Here is a 23,368-nt window from a genome sequence, read left to right as displayed (position 1 = left end):
ATCCTTCCTTAAATGAGACCAAAACTGTACGCAGTACTCCAGATGTGGTCTCACCAACGCCCTGTAGAGTTGTAGCAAGACTTGCCTACTTTTATACTTCATCCCCCTTGCAATAAAGGCCAATATTAAGAACATAAAAAAAAGAGTAGGCCAATCGGCCCCTCGAGCCTGCTCCGCCATTCAATAAGATCATGAGTGATCTGATCCTAACCGCCCATCTACTATCACAGAACCATCTCCTGAATCTAACAGAATTAGACACACGAAATAGGAGGATCAGGCTACACGGCCCCTGGGCCCGCTCCGCTACCCACAGGGCCATGACCGATCCGAACCTAGACTCATGTGCAAATTCCTGCCCGCTCCCCATAACCCTTTACTGCTAGGAAACTGTCTATTTCTGTTTTAAATGTATGTAATGATGTAGCTTCTACAGCTTTTTGGGGCAGCATATTCCATGGACCTACCACCCTCAGTGAAGTAGTTCCTCCTCATCTCAGTTTTGAAAGAGCAGCCCCTTATTCTAAGACTATGCCCCCGGGTTTTAATTTCACCCATCATCGGGAACATCCTCCCCGCATCCAACCCCTTCACAATCTTATATGTTTCAATAAGATCGCCTCTCATTCTTCTGAACTCCAATGAGTAGAGTCCCAATCTACTCAACCTCTCCTCATATGACCACCCCCTCATCCCCGGGATTAACCGAGTGAACCTTCTTTGTACTGACTCGAGAGCAAGTATGTCTTTTCTTAAGTATGGACACCAAAACTGTATGCAGTATTCCAGGTGCGGTCTCACCAATACCTTGTACAACTGAAGCAATACCTCCCTATTTTTATATTCTATCCCCCTAGCAATGAAAGCCAACATTCCATTGGCCTCCTTAATCACTTGCTGCACCTGCATACTAACCTTTTGAGTTTCGTGCACCAGGACCCCCAGATCCCTTTGTACTTCAGTACTTTCCAGTTTCTTGCCATTAAGATAATAACTTGCTCTACGATTTTTCCTGCCAAAGTGCATAACCTCACTTTCCAGTATTGTATTCCATCTGCCAAATCTCTGCCCACTTACTTAGCCTGTCTATGTCCCCTTGCAGGTTTTTTTTATGTCCTCCTCACTCACTACTTTCCCTCCCATCTTAGTATCATCTGCAAACTTTGATGTGTTACACTCGGTCCCCTCTTCCAAATCGTTAATATAGATTGTAAAGAGTTGGGGACCCAGCACTGACCCCTACGGAACACCACTAGTTACTGATTGCCAGTCCGAGAATGAACCATTTATCCCAACTCTCTGCCTTCTGTTAGATAGCCAATCCTCTATCCATGCCAGAATATTACCCCCAATCCCATGATTTTTTATCTTAAGCAATAATCTTTTGTGTGGCACCTTGTCAAATGCCTTTTGGAAGTCTAAATACACTACGTCCACTGGTTCCCCTTTATCCACCCTATATGTTACTTCCTCAAAGAACTCCAGCAAATTTGTCAAACATGACTTCCCCTTCATAAAACCATGCTGACTTTGTCCTATTAAATTATTATCCAAATGTCCTGTTACTGTCTCCTTAATAATGGACTCCAATATTTTACCTACCACAGATGTTAGGCTAACTGGTCTATAGTTTCCAGCCTTCTGTCTACTGCCCTTTTTAAAGAAGGGCGTTACATTAGCAGTTTTCCAGTCTGCCGGGACCTTTGCTGAGTCCAGGGAGTTTGGGAAAATTACTATTTGCCTTCCTAATTACTTGCTGTACCTGCATGCTGACTTTTTGCGTTTCATGTACAAGGACACAGGCCCCTTTGTACCACGCCAGGCTGTAGTCTCTATCCATTTAAACAATATTTTGCTTTTTTATTCTTCCTACCAAAGTGGATAACCTCACATTTTCCCGCATTGTACTCCATCAGCCAAACCTTTGCCCACTCACTTAACCTATCTATATCCCTTTGCACTGTGTACTCAACTTGCTTTCCCACCTATCTTTGTATCATCAGCAAATTTGGCAACAGTACACTTGGTCCCTTCATCCAAGTCTTTAATATAGATTGTAAAATAGTTGAGGCCCCAGCACTGATCCCTGTAGGACCTGCTAGATGACCTCTTGCAGGAGGTCCAGCAGCTCCTCAGCAAAAGAAGACAGCAACTCCTCAAAGTGCTGAACCCATTGCTGTCCTGTTACCTCTTGCGCCGTTCTCAGCGAGCTAGCTGGCCACTGACAGACAATGGCATGCTAAAGCGATAGATGGGAAGGGCTTTAAGCTACAGGCTGTGCCTGTGTAGAAAGATACAAATCAGTGAACCCCTCCTTCTCTGCCGGAACATCGTTATTCGAGGCTTGGGGTGGACAATAGTGACATCAGTGCCCCCACCCATCGTCCATGAACTGATGCTCCATTCTTTGTTGGCACTATCATCCCAGAGTAAAAGGGACACATTGCACCACCATCCTACAAATGATAGCATTCCCTGATCAGCATGAGGTTCCACTTAACATTATTTCTTTTGGCTCCTTGCTCCCACAGTAAGTGACTTTATACTTATCTAGATTGAACTGCATCTGCCAGCTATTGGCCCAATTACCTGAAAGATCTGGAACTGAATCAATTATTCCTCCTGCCTCCATTTTGGTATTACCAGCAAAGAGGTTTTGCTTACTACATCCTCATCCAAGTCATTAATATATAAAAATAGCAAGGATCCCACTTCATAACCTCCTTCCATTCCCATTCACTGCTATTTGGTTTCCTGTTTTAAGCCAATTTTCTGTTGCCTTCTTGTGTAACTCCTTACTTTAGACGTTAAATACAGATGTGGAACCTAGTCAAAATGTTCCGAAAATCCACAAAAGGTTCACTTCCCCGTCCTCAGCAGGGCAAACAAGACCTCTCCTTTCTGAATTCTTTAACCGGTTATGCTTTGCCAGACTTTTACCCATTAGCTCTCAAGATCATTTTGACTTTCCCTACAACAGATGTTAAATTTAGCAGTCTGAATATCTAGGCAGGTTTTGATTTTTTTTTTGGGGGGGGGGGGGGGGGGGGAAAGGAAAGTTACATCAGCTACTTTTCAATCCTCAAGAGTCTGTTCCAAATTTACTTAAAGTAAAAGCTTCACTCATTTTATTTTCTATCCTCCTTACACCTCATTAGGTGATAGCCATCTGGACCAGAATGTCAATTAATAACCATATTTTAGTTATATCCTGGTGTTTCTGCACCTATTCTGCTATTTATAGAAATCTATTGTGTAGCTTAGGCAATTCTCCCTCCTCAGATTAGAAGCAATGATAACTGCTGTTGCTTTGCCTCCAGCATTCCTGCTTCCCACAATCAGTGGACCATTCCAGCCATTGGCTACAACATTTATTCCACAGGATGTCCTTCCTTTTAGTTTGGATCTATCAAATAACAACTGCTTACAAGTGCAGAGAGCTCTAATATGCTAACAGGCCATAAGAGTTGGTTTAGATTGCATTGCAGGTGTTAATAGGTTGCCATGGATTAAGTATTAGAATTTATATAGAGAAAAGATTAACATTTTCAGCCAAAGTTTTGAAAAAATAATTCATCGAATTTACAAACATTTCAACACCGATGTAGAATAAAAAGGATAAAATCCCCAAGCATCAACAGCCAGAATCACAGGATAATCTATGTTGGCAACACAAGACTAGAAATGTCTTTCCCATGGCAACCTTCATTATCCTCAAAATAGTTTTGAATGATTAATAGTGAAATTAGAAAACGTAGAATTGGATTCAAACATCAAGGCACAGGGATTTTAGAAGAAGCCATGGTTTAAACTGTTAGTTAGTGAAGTGTACTTAATTTCAGCTACTGGCATCCCATTTAGCAGGCCAGGCAACTTTACTTTCTACATACCGTAAAGGACCCTTAAAAATAAAAGCCGCAAGGACAAAAATTAGAAAGGCATCAATGCAGGCACGCCTCCGAATCAAAATGATACTGGCAGTTCAACGTAGGGGAGGCAAAAAGTAGTTTGCGTGCAAGTTAAAAGCCACAATATTCATTAGAATTTACTAAATTACTAATGTATGGAGTTCCCAAAACTGAACCAGTTTCATAGTTAATGACACCCTGCTGTTTTGAAATAGATATACCAGAACATTTCTAGGCTTAAGTCCATTTTTCCATACTCATGACATTGATGGAGTAAGCCTGAAGTGACATGTACATTGGTGTGCAATCTCCCCGTATTAGCATTTCAGCACTAAAAATCAACTCTAGACCACGTAAACTTAATCTTAAAAACACAAACAGAAGTATGTTTAGTGTAAATGAGAATCTAAAATCAATGGTGCGAGGGATGAATTATAAACTTCCAAAAATTGAGAAGTGAATGGATAAAACAACAGCGTCACTTGCAAAGATTAGCATTAAATGGCTTTGCATTTTTAATTCATCTGTGCCCTGGACAAGTGGGAAATGAATGTTTCCAACTGTAGTTTTATTATTTAAAATTATTACATCAAAAACACTGGTTATATTTTTTTTGAAATTTCAAACAGCAAAAATCAGGTCACAAGGTTACTTACTACCAGAAAGAATGAGAAGGAGTGAAATTTAACTCGCTGCACAGAAACCAGGCCCATTAGTTACCATGACAACAATTCAAACAGCAGCTACAGATTCCAGCAACACATGCACGTTAATAAAATGCCAATTCAAAGCTTTTCTTTTACTGTTGGTGGTGGAGAAGGGAGGATAATACTTGTACAATTACTGACTCGCGATGCCAGTGATGCAAATAGAGATAATGCAAAAAAAGGTTAGCCTCTACAAAAAAAAGTGTAGAGAAAAATGAACCTATTGAAGGCTAATGAAAGATTGGAATCTCAGTGTTGAATACCCTCCTCCATCCTCTCCTGTCCCCTCGGGCGAGGGTGGAAGCCAACTGAAAATAGGATTAAAAAGTCGAAGAAAAAATACATAGTAACGCAGTTTGTTTACTTTATTGTCTTCTCATCCACTTTTAAAAACAGGTAATCTTTGAAGTTGAAAACGTCTTAATGCTCACACGAGTTTGTGAAACTCTGTCAGAGTATATTTTGCAGAATGGTCTCCGATCAATGAGGAAGTTGTCCATTTGAAAAAGTTACCTTTGATTTCACCACCCATGGCACACTACCAAATTAAGTCCATAAATTCCAAGTTCACATCAAAAAAACATACAAAATTATTCTCATTCGGATAGTATCTGACTCTAGAAAACACGTCACAATCTGGTTTTGTTTCCTGAGATACAGATGAACTCTTGTACATTTTCACTGTTCTATATTATTATAATGGCCGAGCAAAATCTTAAGCCTGTGCAATGGTTTCTTTTACCCAAACCGTATTAACTAGACACACACTGGTTCACAGCATACATCAGAACAGAAGCATTCAGGACTAGGATCAAAAAGAATGATGCAATGATTACGTACATATGCCATCATTTCAGGTATGAACCATAAAGTAATGACATCCCAACGTGTTCGTATCAAATGGACCTTGCAGAAAACAACTCGTAAAATTGCCTCTTCTGACATCTTAAGGGAAAGCAAAAGGCATTAAGCCACCCGATCAGAATTCAATTCTTTGTACCCATTGCAAAAGTATACATAAACCATTTTCTTTGTAGAATCATTCACATTACATTGTCAAAATATTGACCAGCTGCAATTTTTCTTAAACAAAAGCTTAAAACAGGTTGAAAAGGCAAAAATCAGCAATTCAGTCTACAGCCAAGTGCATTTCCATGAAAAGCTCTTGTCCAAAAAATAAGTGTATTCTTAAATGGTTCTACCGCACAGTCCACTGATTTAAAAAAAAAATGTTTAGATGGCATTTCTGCAATATCCCCACTGTTGAACAAAAATGGACAGGATCAAACACTGAAGGTTAAAAACTGAAGTTACTACTCGTCTGATCCCACAGTTCTCTTCGCTCGCTTACGGGGTGACCTCCTTGGGGAAGTTTTGTCTGTAGTGAAGTAAAGTTAAATACATAATTAGAACAGCTATAATTTCTAATCAAGAAGTATCTAGCGACCAAAAGAAATTAAGTGACAAGTAAAAACCCAATTTTCAAAAAAGGTAATTTGTGACCCTATAGCTACAACTAAACAAACTGAAACATGTTATTTTCCATCTATGAAGATTAATATTAATTTGGAGAGTAACTTTCCATTTTCTGCCTTGGTCTTCCCAGGCTCAAGGTAGTGTTAAACAAGAGGACAGGTAAACAACCTGCTCTCTGCCTTCTGCTAAAGACATTCCGAACCAGCAGAAAGAAAGCATGCAACAGTGCAGCAATTCTTCTCTCTCCTCCTCGGCCTGCGCAGCCACATTGCGGAGATCAAGAATTCAGAGGTATTTCATCTGATGAATGGAACCTCATTTTTTAGGCAGAAAGGTTACTTGAATGGGAATCATAATTTTCAATCAAATCTGGATCAAACATTTGGAATCCATCAGTATTACAAAAAAAAGAGTTGGAATGACTGACAGCAACACACTCCATTCATTCAGCATTCCTCCATTTTAAAGTGTTCTTCAGTTGACTAAAGGTTTTTAAGCACAATTAGATAATATTTCAACAATTGGGTAAAAGACAGAAATCCAACTTTTATAAACACAAGTTAGTAGGAAAATGTCAAATGTCCAGTACCTGGAACAGGTTTTTGGCTCCAGCATTTAATAGTGCTGTAGGATCTGTGCACGTCTGATCAAATAAATAATTCAATAGGTACTGAAATTTGACTGTCATAATTAAGGTTATAATACTGGATTGAAGTATTCAAAGATGGTGTCAAACCCAGAGTAATTATTTAGTTCCATTCAGACTTGCGTTTAGTTGTGTGAAGGTTGGCGCCACTAAATTTCAATAGAAGTGTGGAGGTAAAGGGCTCATTTTCCAACTGTTGCCATGCCCAGAGACTTCACAAAACAGTCTTAAATCATGGGGAACATATACTTTCATTAAAACCATCCAAACCAAGGACAAAAGGGCTTTAAATATCTGCAGAATTTTAGAATATATATAGTGTATAGTTTTGTTCAGCTTGATCTCTTCCTCAGTACACTCCTATCCTCATCAGAAGCCCCGTAGCCACGGCACCAACATTGGCTCTGCATGCTTTTTCCCCCTTTAATGCTGGACTTTATTGTGCATTACAGAATATTTTCTATGGTGCGTGCCTCCCTATTTCACCAAGTGCCTGAAGAACATGAAGGTGGAGCATGCACACATTAAAACAGAATCAGTAACATAAGTGAAAGTGATTTTCTAATGTGCATTTGTACAAATGGAAGAGACCACACTGAACAAAAGTATGCGATTTACCATACAGAAAATAGGCGTGGCAGAAAGGTACAAAACAGAGGTCATTTACCTTTGGTCATATAATCACTACTAGATTCCCAAACCCCTTTTAGAATATTGAATCCAAAATCTTAACAGGCACCCCACCCAAAACTCAAAAACAGCAGTATTCCAACCTCAATTTTGAGCTACTTTTAGTAAAATATACATGAACAATGGAAACGTTTGATCTCACCTCGTCTACTCTGCACTGAAGGCACAAGAAAGGCAAAGCAAAAGATAGCAAATATATTAGAATCAAGGTTTTACAAACCATTTTCTGTTGAAACAAAGATTCAGAAGTGCAGATTTGTACAAGAGCAATAAGATGCATGTTTCTCTCAAACTTACAGTATAAATGTGTCCACTCCAACATGCAGGAAACCAATTTCAGTTACATTCTATTCACAATGGGGAAGTGCACAGCAGCAGAAAATGGCCAAATCAGAAGCAGTAGCACTTTGATACTGAAACTGCTTTTTAAAAGCCTTGCAGTTAGAGGACTGGTGCATGCACTTAAGATGCTACAATTCAGATTTGAATTTTGCAAAGCAGGTGTGCAACAGCGAGGGAGAGCGTCAAGAGGCAAGGCATCTCTTTTTTTGGGCAATATGCTGTTTTGCTCAAGTTTAAACATGGATAGAACAGCCAAGCATAATCTATGTGGATACAGCATGTACACTTGGTTTATGTAGGTCTATTAATAATTTGCCTTTTTTAAAAACATGATTATATCAAGCAGAGTTCTACCAGTAAGATGGCAACCAACCTTTTACAAACGAGAGTGTACCATCAATTGTGTTTATCCAAGCATGGCCAGTTATAACAAGTGCTGCTTGAAAATGTGTTCATTGCTAATGTATTTTGTTAAATCTTAAATATACATGAATTAGACAAAATGGCAGTAAACTTGTGGCCTTACACAATGTTAACAGCAAGTCACTGAAACAATTCGCAAGAGACCTACTAATTACTGAATTTATCCTTAAAATGAAACTGTGCAAGTTTAGCACAAAGAGCAGGATGACAAATAGAAAGCCTCAGAGGCAGAAGCTGTCGGAGAGCCACGGCAGATTCATCTGCACTCCGCCAGCAACAGAGCTCGCACTGATGCGACTACAAGTTAAAATCATGCAGAGCAAGATACTCTTGATTAGGAGGGCCATCTGAACAAGGCAAAACAAAAACAAAGAGTTTGTAACACATACTGGTACAAAACTCCCCACCACAGATACAAATAGCCCACCAAAAGCTGGCTGGCAATTCTGTAGCACCGCAGCTCCACCCCCCCCCCAAACTAAACAAAAGGGTTATTAAAAGATTCAGTTTATGGTACAGTTCCTCACAATTATCTCTCAGTTTGCCATGGATCCAAATCCAATTCTATAGGCAGAAGATTTCTCTTCATAATTGTCTCTCTCCATCAATCCAAGTGTTAAGAGTATTACACTTGGTCAGTGATAAGTCAGTCTCGATTATTTAGCAATTATAAATAACTCTTCAATACCGCACAAATCTAACTGCAAACACCAACCCGAACAAGGCAAGGCAACAAAGCAGGTTAGATGTAAATGCAAGAACTGCAACGCTGTTTGCCCAGTTTCTTAATCTGCAAGTTACTTACTGATTTGGTTGAGGGTTTCTTGAGGAATCCAACTCATGTCCACATTATTGTGGTTCGATGTACCCATCTCTACTTTAGAAGTTGGTCGTCGTCTCTGATTGGGGAAAAGAATTGTTAAAGCAACCAAAATACACCGGTTTTACAAACAAGTTGGATCAAAATACTCCCGTTGTCTAGGCTGACATTTTAAACAGGTTGAAAACGAGGATACAACTCTTGGTATTAGCACAGCATACAAAGTGAGCGCCACTTATTTTAAACTGAATATTAAAGGTACATTAAAATTCTGTGATTCTTCGAGTTTAGTGTTAAAACATTCAGGCACGGTAAAGTGACACAGAAATTTGATACAACAGTGTTTAAAAAGTAGTGGGCTTTCCTGTGTGGTTAGCACGGACAGAGTGGAACTGAGCAGAAGGAGACAACAAACCCCACGACAATTGTGCCGCTTCATAATAACTTTTGCATAAAAAGAAAATAATGACAGTATTAGACTGGATACAAAAAATTCTATGGCCAAATTCACTATCTGAATGGTTATGTGTGTGTGTGGCAATAGCACAGCACACCTATGCATTTGTAATGGAGATCACATGTCAAACCAATACCATTCTGTCAACATGCAAAGGGTTATCGTGTTATTGAAACCAGTTTCAACATTTGTCACTGGAGAATAAAGAACAAACGAGGGAGGAGTTCAGTGCAGTTTAGGTCAAACTACAGATGCCAATAAATTCAGAAAGGGATGACAAAAGTGAAATGAATCAGAATTTAAACTCAAACTGTACGTACCTTCCTAGATTCTAGGAGCTGGTGAATACCAACCACGACAAGTAAACCAAGACCAGTCAGGAACATGTACAAGAAGATTCTAGAAATTAAAGTGCTTATATTAAATTCGGTACCTGGATCAGGTGCAGAGAATGAGTTTAGAAAAAGCACCAGTCTCAACGGAAGAAAAAAAAAAATCTATACTTTCAACCAGAGTTTGAGCCATGCTCCAGAGCTAAATTAGAAATGGACATCACACGGAGGTGGAATGCGGATTCACGGCGTGGATTTTCCCACCTATATGTTGCTCTTGCACATCTCTTAGCAGCCACTTGAGTAGCACGGAGAAAGGCAATCTACCCATAGCCGGGGCTGGAGATTGAATGTATACCCATAAATACAATGCCATCTGTAACATTTGAGGGACTCCATGGTTGAAAACACATGCTATAAGCACATGCCTACAATTGGCAGAATTATTAGAATAGGATATTTAACATAAAAAGTCACTGCTTTGCAATGGATTTGCAAATGTAACCCCACTATTAAAGGAGGGAGAGAGAAAACGGGGAACTACAGACCAGTTAGCCTGACACCAGCAGTAGGGAAAATGCTAGAATCTATTAAGGACGTGGTAACAGGGCACTTAGAAAAAATAATAGGATTGGGCAGAGTCAACACGGATTTATGAAAGGGAAATCATGTTTGACGAATCTGTTAGAGTTTTGAGGTTGTAACTAGCAGAATAGATAAGGGAGAACCAGTGGATGTGGTGTATTTGGATTTTCAGAAGGCATTCGATAAGGTGCCACACAAGAGGTTATTAAACAAAATTAGGGCTCATAGGATTAGGGGCAATATACTAGCATGGATTGAGGGATTGGTTAACGGACAGAAAACAGTAGGAATAAACAGGTTATTTTCGGGTTGGCAGGCTGTAACTTGTGGGGTACCGCAAGGATCAGTGCTTGGGCCTCAGCTATTCACTATATCAATGATTTGGATGAGGGGACCAAATGTAATATATCCAAGTTTGCTGCTGATACAAAGCTAGGTGGGAATGTAAGTTGTGAGGAGGATGCAAAGAGGCTACAAGGGGATATAGACAAGCTAAGTGAGTGGGCAAGAACATGGCAAATGGAATATAATGTGGAGAAATGTGAAGTTATCCACTTAGGTAGGAAAATAGAAAAGCAGAGTATTTTTTTAAATGGTGAGATTGGGAAACGTTGGTGTTCAGAGTGACCTGGGTGTCCAAGTACACGAAGCACAAAGTTAACAAAGTTAACATACAGGTACAACAAGCAATTAAGAAAGCAAATGGTATGTTGGCCTTTATTACAAGGGGATTTGAGTATAAGAGTCTTACTGCAATTATATAGGGCCCTGGTGAGACCACACCTGGAGTATTGTGTACAGTTTTGGTCTCCTTACCTAAGGAAGGATATACTTGCCATAGAGGGAGTGCAACGAAGGTTCACCAGACTGGTTCCTGGGAGAGGGGGATTGTCCCATGAGGAGAGATTGAGTAGACTAGGCCTATATTCTCTAGAGTTTAGAAGAATGAGAGGTGATCTCATTGCAACATACAGGGCTTGACAGGGTAGGCACAGGGAGGATGTTTCCCCTGGCTGGGGAGTCTAGAACCAGGGGTCAGCCATTTAGGACTGAGATTAGGAGGAATTTCTTCACTCAGAGGGTGGTGAATCTTTGGAATTCTCTACCCCAGAGGGCTGCGGAGGCTCAGTCATTGAGTATATTCAAGACATAGATCGATAGATTTTTGGATATTGAGGGAATCAAGGGATATGGGGATTGGGTGGGAAAGTGGAGATGAGGTAGAAGATCAGCCATGATCTTATTGAATGGTGGAGCAGGCTCGAGGGGCCAAATGGCCAACTCCTGCTCCTATTTCTTATGTTGCTTGCTCTAGTGATAAGTGTTACACAAAAGGTGTCACCCTAGAGTATTTTCAAAGAATGTAATCCATTTCACGTACAGGAAACTTCGCGATATCCGGCACAGACGTGATGCCGATCTATGAAAACTTCCGGACAGACCAGCGCTAATGTTGAAGGATACGGAGGTTTTCATCTCCGTATCCGACAACAAACACTGTTGCTTAGCAACAGCTTGTAAACAGTCAGCCCGTACCTTGGAAGCGTCTCTGTAGCTTAGCAACAGCTTCAGAGAGGCTTTCCAGAGACTGACTGTTTAAAAAAAATGCTAGGAGAAAAAAAAAGGAAAAAAAACACGAAAAAAAACAGCTGCTGATTTCTGCCGTTAAATCGAGGTTTCCGGACATACAACCTCCGGATAAACCAAAGTTTCCTGTAAATAGTTAGGTCCCTAAACAGTGAAATCTGCATTAACACAAAGGGATTAAATTTCCAAGTTGCTACAGACTACATGCCGATTTTGTCATAAGCCACGGGTTATTGCAAACAACATTGTGAATTATAGAAAAGTAATCCTAGCCTGACGAGTCGCAATAATCGTATAGACAACACTTTGAAAGAATTAAAAGATAGGGCAAAAGTAATTAGATGTCCATTTATTTAGAAAAAAATGACTAAGGTAAATATGAATTTCATCCCTCAGTGCAGTCAGATAGACTTAACCCATCGCTTACTCGTCAATTTCTAGTGTGCAACTGGGCTCAACTATTAATTGAAACTGTCTAAAACTATACTGTGGCACCAGGTTGGGGAAAAAATTAAATCACAATCAAGGTTGGGTGCATGTTTTAAGGATAGGCAGACTTCTATGCAGTACAGGAATTGCAACGGATAAAAATGTATAGCAAAGATTAAAACGTAGTAGTAAAACTATACCATACATTCCAAGTTGAATTCATGAACAGATTTCCTAGAGCAAATAAACTACAATATACAGGAAACTTTCTGGTATCCGGCACGGACGGGACCGAGCTGGTGCCGGTTCATCAACAATGCCAGAGAACCGAGCGCTATAGTTAAAAGATACGGAGCTCAGCGCTCCGTCTAAAGCAACAAACCCTGTTGCTCAGCTTCAAAACAAATCGGCACAGCTTAGCAACAGCTTCAGCTAGACGCTTGCAGAGCCACAAATGAGTAAAAAAAGTAACAAAGTAAAAAAAGTTATCCGAACAGGCTCCTGAATTTTGCCGGTGGATAGAGCGTTCCATTTTTCGAAAGTTTCCTGTACTACAAATGGAAACAGACTAGTCTCCAGAGAAGTAGTCAAGCATTTTCAAGTTGAACAGACTGTGGGGCATGTCCAATTATTCATGGATTGCGATGATTTATAGATTGGGATGATTTAACTGAAAACATGTATCTGCAGTTAAGCTTCCAAGCTCATCGTTTAAAAGGCCATTCTATCAATTCCAGCTTCTCTAGTTAACATGTGAGAAAAATGTATCTTTATTAAGTGGGTCTAATTGCAAATGGGTACAATAATGTAACTGTGCACAAGGCACATACTTTCTTGGATATAATAGAAAAGCTATTGCACGTAAACACCGATATCCAACATTAAAGGCACAAGTTAAACATGGGTTTGGCCCATCTTAACTACTACATCTGGAAAAATCCTACTAGTCCCGTAACACCCAACTGGCTTTTAAAGGACTCCCAGGTTGTTAGCTCCAATAACCAGTTCTGGATGAATGCAGAAGACATTGGATTAATGAAGTTTGTTTACAAAATTGGAGCATGGCGGTGGGAAGCAAGAAAAAAGGGGATAAATCACTTCTGCAACAGCAGCATTTAAATACAGCACTGTAATAATTAAAGTCAATAGAAATTAAAACACAAACCACTCTGACCACCAGAAAATAAAATTCAACTTCACTCAAAAATCATCTGATTCTGCTACAGAAATGGGATAAGTTAACTTCTCTTTTTGAATGTAAGAAGTCACAACACCAGGTTATAGTCCAACAGCTTTACTTGAAATCACAAGCTTTCGGAGCGCTGCTCCTCCGGCATCTCCACATCATCTCTTTTTGAACACTTACGTTTCTCCATCCAGCCCATCTTCTCGCTCAGTTATTGTAACAGTCTGGTTGAAAACAGCATCACGGAAAATATTGCCCTAAAGAGAAAGGAAACGTCAGCTATCCAGATACAGCAACCAGGTTATAAACAACACTTTCAGCCACCTCACATGACCCCAACGTGAGTGAAATGGAAGCACTTACACTGGCATCCTTGTAGTTGAGGTTGATGACTAATCCAAATGGCCGGCCTCCCATTGGTTCAGCAGGGATAAATGAATACTCAAACGTAGCTTGACGTTGGGACTGTACCAATGTGTTCAGCTGTAGCGCGGTGAACTGCAAGAGAAAAGGTGCACTTGCATTACTCTTGACTGAAGTTTAACTTTATTCTGCACTACGGATAAAGGACAGACTTTTGGTCAAGAGAGTGAACATGCACTCAAACTCACTGCTACAGGAGTCAGCATTAGGAGGATTGAAATTTAAATGCTGGACAAAAAAGTTCATTCAGAAAACTGCCGAGATAAGGGTTTGAATGAAGCGCGACGGAACATGCTGCAATCCACCTTCCAATTCAAAGAGTTACCGAAATGGGTAGAAGTATGCATGGTTATTGGACCACAAATAATTCAAGTAAAATCAGACTGACGTTATTTTAATATCAATGTCAGATCCACTTTATTTAACATGGTCATTAAAACTTTAACAATTAAAAGTACTCACATTCTGAATGTAGAACTGATAGTCCTGAGGATAACGAAATGAGGCATCCAAAGATTCCACCACAAACTCTTCACTGCCCTTGTTGGTAAAACCAACCAAGAATTTCACAATGTTGTTAGCTGGGAAATCTAAAGGACGGTTAAAAATGAACATTAAAAAAATTCTACAGAATAACCTCCCCTTTCCCTCCATCCCCCCACAAATGTGCAGACCTTCTCCAGCGAGGGAAGGAGCAGATATGGTCACAGACATCTATCGGAGTCAAGAGTGGTATTTTCCTTCCCACCTGTGACAGCACTATGTACCTGATGGATTAAAGTGCCGAGCAGCACTGACAAAAACCATGGCTATGGGGAGAGTGTAAAAAGGACTCTCACATCAGGACATCCGAAAGCGCTTTACAGCCATGAAGTACTTTAGAAGCAATTGCTTCCAATTTCCACCCAACCCTCGCCTTCACCTGCTCAGACTCTTCCCTTCCTCGACTTCTCGATCTGTTTCTGGGGCTAGGCTGTCCACCAATATCTACGACAAGGCCACCAACTCCCACAGCTACCTTGATTACACTTCCCCCCCACCTGCAAGGACTCTATTCCATTCTCCCAGTTTCTCCGTGCATCGGTTCAGGATGCTACCTTCCATACTAGTGCTTCCGACATGTCTTCCTTATTACGGGCAGCACGGTGGCATAGTGGTTAGCACTGTTGCCTCACAGCGCCAGAGACCCGGGTTCCTGTCTGTGTGGAGTTTGCACATTCTCCCCGTGTTTGCGTGGGTTTCCTCCGGGTGCTCCGGTTTCCTCCCACAGTCCAAAGATGTGCAGGTTAGGTTGATTGGCTATGATAAATTGACCCTTAGTGTTAGGGGGATTAAATAAGTGGGGTTACGGGGATAGGGTGGGATATGTGTCGGTGTTACGGGGATCGGGTGGGATATGTGTCGGTGTAGGGGTTACGGGGATCGGGTGGGATATGTGTCGGTGTAGGGGTTACGGGGATCGGGTGGGATATGTGTCGGTGTAGGGGTTACGGGGATCGGGTGGGATATGTGTCGGTGCAGGCTCGATGGGCCGAAATGGCCTCTATCTGCACTGTGGGGTTTCTGTGATTACTCAACTGAGGACTCCCCTCCATTATGGTTGACAGGACCCTCGATCGTGTCCGTCCCATTTCCTGCACTTCTACCCTCACCCTGCCCCTTCCTACCAGAACCACGATAGGGTTCCCCTTGCCCTCACCTACCACATTCAACGGATTATCCTGACATTTCCAGCATGATGCCACCACCAAACACATCTTCCCTCTGCAACACCCTGGTCCGCTCTTCAATAGCCCCCAACACCCACTCCTTTTTGCCAACACCTTCCCATTCAATCGCAGGAGATGCAACGGCTGCCCTTTCACCTCCTCCCTTCCCATCATCCAGGGCTCCAAAGGCTCCTTCCAGGTGAAACAGCGATTTACTTGTACTTTCAATTTAGTATATTGTATTCGCTGCTCACGAAACGATCTCTACATTGGGGAGACCAATGCATAATGGGCGATCGCTGTGCTGAACAGCTCAGTTCAGTCCGCATTCATAACCCTGAGGTTCTGGTCATTTGTCACTTAATTTTCCATCCCACTCGGACCTCGGCCTCCTACACTGTTCCAATGATGCTGAACGGAAGCGCGAGGACCAGCACCTCATCTTTCGGTTAGTCCAGAACCAGGGGTCATAGTCTAAGGATAAGGGGTAAGCCATTTAGGACTGAAATGAGGAGGAACTTCTTCACCCAGAGAGTGGTGAACCTGTGGAATTCTCTGCCACAGAGGGTGGTGGAGGCCAGTTCATTAAATATATTCAAGAAAGAGTTGGATATATTTCGAGGCTAAAGGGATCAAGGGATATGGGGAGAAGGCAGGGGCCAGGTACTGAATTTGGATGATCAGCCATGATCTCATTGAATGGCAGGGCAGGCTCGAAGGGCTGAATGGCCTACTCCTGCTCCGATCTTCTATGTTTCTATGTTTACAGCCTTCTGGCCTCAACATTGAGTTCAACAATTTCAGACCATAACCACTGCTCCTATTTTCCTCAGACAGCAGGTGCTAGTAATAGTCCTGCTGTAACCATTTACACTGCCTCTGGACCCAATTTTGTTTATTTACTTGTCCCATTACCACCCCCTTTTGACTTGCACGATCATCCTTTTTGTCATCATGTAATCTCTCCAACCTTCCACACCATCATAGACCTATCCCTTGCTTCTTTCCCCCCCCCCCACCCCCTTTCCCCCTGCACTTATAAACGTTCAATCTCTAACTTCAAGTTCTGATGAAAGGTCATCATCCTGAAATGTTAACTGTTTCTCTCTCCACCAATGCTGGTCGACTGGCTGAGTGTTTCCACCATGTTCTGTTTTTATTTAAGTGCTTTTGAAGTGCAGTCACAGTTTGTAAGAAACGTGGCAGCCAATTTGTGCACAGCAAGGTCCCACAAACAACAATGTGATAAAGACAAGATATTGACCAAATAATCTGTTTTAATGGTATTGACTGGAGGTATAAATATTGGCCAGAACACCAGGGATTACTCAGTGTGCCATGGGATCTTTTATGCCCACTGAGGGAGCAGACGGGGCCTCGGATGAACCTCTCAGCCAGAGGATGGCACCTCCGACAGTGCAGCACTCCCTTAGTACCGCACTGGGAGTGTCTGCCTGGACTTTGCGCTCAAGTCTCTGGAGTGGGACTTGAACCCACAGCCTTCTGACTCAGGAGGAGCGTGTGCAACCTCCGCCACAGTTTGAGCATGTGCGCATGGTGACATGGGATGAGAAGCGTGTGCAACCTCAGCCACAGTTTGAGCGTGTGCAACCTCAGCCACAGTTTGAGCGTGTGCAACCTCAGCCACAGTTTGAGCGTGTGCAACCTCAGCCACAGTTTGAGCGTGTGCAACCTCAGCCACAGTTTGAGCGTGTGCAACCTCAGCCACAGTTTGAGCGTGTGCAACCTCAGCCACAGTTTGAGCGTGTGCAACCTCAGCCACAGTTTGAGCGTGTGCAACCTCAGCCACAGTTTGAGCGTGTGCAACCTCAGCCACAGTTTGAGCGTGTGCAACCTCAGCCACAGTTTGAGCGTGTGCAACCTCAGCCACAGTTTGAGCGTGTGCAACCTCAGCCACAGTTTGAGCGTGTGTGCAACCTCAGCCACAGTTTGAGCGTGTGTGCATGGTGACATGGGATGAGAAGCGTTGGAGAACCCAATGATGTATTTTTAAAAGACAAATGTAGAAAGTTGTAAAGTAAGTCACTTTTCTATTAGAAGAGATTTATCACCGTAGGTCACCTTCCTAGCTTCCAGCCAAGGAATATTGTCCACCAGTTAACAGGAATGTAAAACAGACATTGAAATAAAAACAGCAGGACAGTTAACTCAGTGACAAGTCTTGCTCCTATGTTGGATTTGTAAACTGAATACATTTTAGTGCAAAAAAAATACATTTGAGGTTTAGATTAGATGGCGTAATAATGTATTTTATGCTTACAATTGTTTTCCCTACCTTCTCCCTTCACAAACAGAATAGTTGTGTCAGCATTGGGAGAAGCTTTTGGTTCCCCGGACGTCGAGTCTTCTTCCTCCTCCTCTTCCTCTTCTTTCTCATCTTCCATCTACAGTGGCAAACAAAATCAAAAAAAAAATCCATCACAAAACTTCAGGACACATTAGTTGCAACTTTTTGAAAATCAACAGTATGCTCAACTCTCTGATACAAGAACATCCTCAGAATTGAACGAGTATCTGACCTGCTGTACCCAATACCAGTTAAAAAAGGAGAGATTATATTAACTGGAATACTAGAATGTCAAACATCATCCCTTAAATAGAAATGAGCACATGATTATGCTATAAATCAAAGCAATATTGTCTTGTATTATGGAATAACCACATTTGGAATTATGAATAACTTACATCTAAAACCTCAGTTAGAAAAGTTAAACACATCAGGCGAGTGTTATAACTGAAATTACAAAAGTGACAACTTTTAGATGCTGCCGTAAAGATACATCAAAAGCAGCTTATTTGCAGCATGTACAAATCAATATCCATCCATAATTTTCAGGAAAATCTGTTCCCCACAATGTTAAATATAAACTACCATCCACTATGAAATCTCACTGCACAGAATGCACTGTATATTCAACAAAAACAATTCTACATCTTCAAACAGTACTGCACAAGAGGAAGGCTATGGAAACTATTAAAATGCACTGCTGACGATGACAGTTTAACCAAAACTGAAGAACTCACAATGTCTGTTGGCTCATCCTCTTCGATTTCCGCTTCATCGTCCTCATCCTCCACTACAGAATCATCTACACCCTCCTCATCCTCTGTTGGGTCATCTGCAGCAACTAAAGGCCCCGCACCTGTTTATACCAAAAACATTGTATTTTAGCCATCCATGTGTAATAATTCTATTCTATTTAGAGATTAAAACTTCTCTTTTGTAAAACGATAAAAGCTATTTCAAATTTAAATTCAACTTCGCACACAAGGCATGTTTCAGTGTGCAATGTGGTGATGTGCTGCTTGTAGTTTCCCCCCCCCCTCAGTACTGTGTAAATGGTTAGTAGGGATTCCTGCAGACTTGTTTCTGGGCAGGTTTACTCTTGACCAATCCAAGCAATCACAGTATTGCGATACTTTCCACCCCCAATTTTGAAACCAGTATTCTGGTTGGGTCAGTTTCATTACTGTACTTGCTGTGGTTTAAGAATCAACAGTTCCATAATGCTCATATTTAGCTTGAAAAAAATCACAAAATAGTTCTCAAATTGAAGGTAGACCTAAATGCATTGGGTCACTTCTTTCCCCTGCCCACAATCACTGAAGGTTATTCTGTTTCCCCATAGTTCTTGGTATAGCTCAGATTGGGCACCTACAATTTGTGGACTCTGAAGATGAACCGATGCTATGCCAATAAAGGGCACAGTATATGGCATATCAATGTGCTTTAACACCATACGACCCAGAAAACATGCAAGACTTCAAATTGATTCAGTTGCCAGGCGATTAAGGTAGTGAGAGATGCAGGTTTAGAGCAGAAACGCAAGCTAGGCTTGTGTAATAAACAAGATTCCACTTCGCAAAACCTGCAGGGCTCCATTTAAAAACTGGTCAGGTTTATGCTGAATGCAGTTTAACCATCACATAGCATCGTCAAAGACAAAAAGATGTCACTGCATATGGGAACATTTCACCAAAGGGTAATCTTTAATGCAACAAGACTAGGTTAGTTTAGATAGGGACTGGTGAAATCTGTTTTTGATTACTTTCTTTAGAAGGGAAACCAGCAGAAATAACCAGTCTTTGAATCCAGCAGCAATTGGAGGCATTTAAATGGACAAAGTTATTGCTCAAACTTGCCTCAGTGTTTAGCAAGTTAATGGTCCAGAGACTGAGGGCAGCAAAATGTTTAGCTGAAGCACTAACGTGACCCCGCCAAGATATTGTTCTGTAAAGTTTCTCGCACCATCCCAGCCAGGTAAAACCAGACATCATACAATGCCGCTCGTTCACGCGCCACAAACCATTTCCTCCAGTGTCAGCAGCCAAAAACTGCGGTGGACTGCAGAAAATTCCCTCTCTAGCCTGTAATCTTGTTCTTAAATAACTATCCATCCAGTTTTTTAAATCTGCACAAGCAGCATCCAAATTATAGCCATGTGTGGCTCAGAGGCCCAAGGAACTCAATCCTACTTGCGCTTGCCATGTTCATGAGTTTGAACGGCTGGAAAGGGAAGTTCTTCGCACTGTAGCCTATTGATGTTGTGATTTAAGATTTAGCCATCAAGATGTGTTAGAATCAGCAACTTGAGAAATGCAAGTCAAGGGGGGCACTGATATCAAGTTTGTGTAGCGCCCTTGAAGCACCATGGTATGCAACTAAGCAGCCCACAAAGACAAAGATTTAGACGCTCCTAGTCTAATCCCAGCACCCCTGCTCAGGGGAGACGAAAGAAACAAATTGGTCTCTATCTCGCTTCACCCAAGGATTACGCCCCCACAAGCTATTCTCCAATAGAGGAGTTCAGTTCCACGAGCCTCTATTCAGAATCTAGTTTCCATCTAGGAATTATCCTTGCTGTTCTCAAACTGTTTGCAATGTAATGGTCCCGTGAATGGACGGTAGGGTGCCTAAACTTGCACAATATTCTAAACGTGGCCTCAGGTGTGAAATCTCATCTTTTAATTTAGGATTAAATGCCTTAACGACAGATCGGAGTACTTGAATTCTTCTCTCTAACAGCACTAAAAATCACCAGATGCTCAGTGACTGATCAATAAGCACACCCGTGATGGTTTGGGAAAATCTTTTCCCCAGGAGAACAAACAGCTAGAAATAGAGGGAAAACGACGTGAATGTTAAAATGAAGGTGGTTGTGGAGGAGGGGCATCAAGCAACTTCGGGTGACTGGTGCTCGCATTTCCCCTTTTGTGAAACCCTGGCTTCTGCTTGCAGCTTTCAGAGGGGAACAAAATGCACCAAAATGGGCAGTCATGGCCATGAAATATGTTCCCACTTGGGGAAGCAGTGGAACATCGCAACAAATCATCCTATGCCACAGGTACACTTCCCCCTCCCCCCCATTTTATGCAGAATTTTGTTAGCAAGCAGCATATCATCAATGTTGCTAGCTCTCCTCATTGCTACAAAAGGCCTGAACTGCTCAGTGAACACTCCAGAATGAAGTTTGTACAATAAGTTGAAACCTCACCAGAGATTGAAATTAAGATTTTTGAATGAAGCTTCTTGAATTCAATGAACCTTAAGTCTCACTTACTGAGGGTATGCATTGAGAGGTAAAACAAAGAATGCAAGCATACAAATGATGCAAAGATGCTGAAAGGTGTTAATGAAGAGATCCACCAGTTTAAAAACACAACTCTTTATAAATGTGAGTAAAAGTAGATAAAGCCACAGTCAACAGGAATTGGGGTTTTAATAACAGGGCATCTCAGTTTTATAAGTAGGGACATTGAGTTAAAGAGGTAATGATTAATATTTAATGCTTAGGTCACAGTTAAGAGTTGTGTGTAATTTGGGGACACCCCATTATAGAAAGTTTGTTAAAGCCATAGAGGTCATACAATGTAGATTTATTAAGATACCAGGGATAAGAAACTATAATTATGAAGAATTCAGACTATTTCCATACTGCAGGGAAAGCTAAGGAGATTTAAGAGGTTTTTAATTTCAATTATGAAGGGTTTTCATCGAGTGAATAGGGAAAGATGGTTTCCTCTGGTTGGGAAGTCAGTGACGAGCCATTACCATTTTAAAATGGCTATGAAGAAAGTGAGAAGAGTGGTTCAGATAAATTTCTTCATGCAGTGAATTTTTAGAACAAGGAATGTTTTGCCACAGGGAGCAGTTGTGACAAACATTGTTGCATCTTTTATCAGAAAAGTGGATAAATAAACCTAGTTAAACCTCAGACACTGGCTGGGGCTGAAGATGTTGGCTTTGGTCTTCCCAACGTTGAGCTGGAGGAGGTTATGAATCATCCAAAACTGAATGTAGGACAAGCACTTCAACAGCACAGGAGTCGGGCTGGGTGTCATTACCATACATGTGAAACACACCTGTGGATATCAATAGGGGAAGCATGTAGACCAGGAGGATAGATCCTTGGGAGACTCAAGAGACGACAGTGTGGGGAAGGGAATAGAAAGCATTGTTGGAGATGCACTGGTTATATTTGTAGAGGCAAGAATAAAACCAAAGGAAGTCCCACAGAGCTAGATGTCAGAAGAGCTGGAGGAGTGAACCACATTGAACGCTGCAGAGAAGGGGAGGTTAATGCAGTCACAAAATATATTAGGGCTGCAAGTTTAGTGGCAAACACAAGCTTCCAACTACTCTAGCAGACCTCTTGTGCAGAAATAAAGCCAGTGTCAAACTATCACAAATAAATTCAGAGCTACTATAACTATTAAAATAAATTTTAAAACATGTTAACATTAGTTTTAATTAAACTAGGACATGTTTTTTCAAACATCATGGAGCTGCTCAACAACACTGAAAAATAAGGCAAGAGAATCACTAAGTCAATGGGTTAAAAAAAAATCTAAAATTACACTATCCCTGTTAAAACTATATTCTGAACTCTACACATTTAACAAAGAACAATTACACTGGAAAAGTGAAAATTAAAAGATTAAAAATTGAATAATTTGAGAGTTTCAGAAATCTAGAGAAAAAGTTATGCATATTGTACATAGAACAGAGCAGCGTTTAAAACTACTCTTAAAGCTATCCTATAGCAGTAAGTGGGTAATTAAAATTCCAGATTTTCTGAAGAGCCCAATTTAATGAAGTGCTATTATAAAACATGGTAATCAGTAGAGTCCATTAAAACTTTAAATAAATACAACGTTAAAGCCTAGAAATTATGCATTTTCACACTTGCACAATTCAAATTGCAAAAAATAAATCAGTAAAAGCGTTGACTAAGGAGCAGAGAGAGCAAAGCTTGCAGCAGTGAGTGAGAGCAGGACTGACACGTCAGCTCTGGCCCGCCAGCACCAGCTCCGCTCACAGCCGCCCGGCACCGACCAATAACCCAGCCGGCGGGAGAGAGAGGGTGTCCCGCACACCGGCAGACGGAGCCGGAGGGCCGCAATCCCCGGGGGGGACAGTGTGTCGGTCGGTCGGTCTCTCTCTCTCTCCAACTCCCGCCCGCCATTTTGAGCCGCTTACCGGGGCCGCGCTGCTGCAGCAGGCTGAGCGGGGAGGCCAGGAGCAACAACAGGAGCAGCGGCAGCTGGTGGAGTCGGCCCATGGTGCGCTGTTGGCGGGTGCCGGGGTGCGAGGCTCTGGCGGTGCGGTGAGGAGGCGCGGGCGGTC

At 41.6% G+C, this 23,368-nt stretch overlaps 1 protein-coding gene across 3 annotated transcripts; it reads right to left on the bottom strand.

Moving 5' to 3' along the window:
• Positions 1-4,965: 4,965 nt before the first annotated feature.
• Positions 4,966-23,350, bottom strand: ssr1 (signal sequence receptor, alpha). Of its 3 annotated transcripts, XM_085989334.1 has the most exons (10): positions 23,222-23,350; positions 18,766-18,884; positions 18,002-18,125; positions 14,474-14,601; positions 13,952-14,086; positions 13,769-13,845; positions 9,790-9,868; positions 8,998-9,091; positions 7,570-7,584; positions 4,966-5,993 (listed from the first exon to the last, which is right to left on the bottom strand). In XM_085989334.1, exons 1-10 carry the CDS (start codon positions 23,301-23,303, stop codon positions 5,929-5,931), a joined length of 918 nt encoding a protein of 305 aa, XP_085845460.1. In that variant the 5' UTR covers positions 23,304-23,350; the 3' UTR covers positions 4,966-5,928. The 3 variants fall into 3 exon arrangements, with proteins under 3 accessions (XP_085845460.1, XP_085845461.1, XP_085845462.1); XM_085989335.1 differs by lacking the exon at positions 7,570-7,584; XM_085989336.1 differs by lacking the exon at positions 4,966-5,993 and having other exon boundaries at positions 7,566-7,653.
• Positions 23,351-23,368: the final 18 nt, after the last annotated feature.

The sequence above is a fragment of the Somniosus microcephalus genome, chromosome 5, assembly GCF_052327205.1.
Source record: "Somniosus microcephalus isolate GS21.2 chromosome 5, FLI_Smic_1.0, whole genome shotgun sequence".
NCBI lineage: Eukaryota > Metazoa > Chordata > Chondrichthyes > Squaliformes > Somniosidae > Somniosus > Somniosus microcephalus.
This window is presented reverse-complemented; position numbering and strand designations above follow the sequence as displayed.

Coding starts and splice junctions, on each gene's coding strand:
- ssr1 (XM_085989334.1), bottom strand. CDS start 23,303: ATGGGCCGACTCCACCAGCTGCCGCTGCTCCTGTTGTTGCTCCTGGCC. Junction 13,846..13,951: donor TCAACTACAAGGATGCCAGT/GTAAGTGCTTCC, acceptor CTTTCTCTTTAG/GGCAATATTTTCCGTGATGC. Junction 9,092..9,789: donor AGCTCCTAGAATCTAGGAAG/GTACGTACAGTT, acceptor TTCCCCAATCAG/AGACGACGACCAACTTCTAA.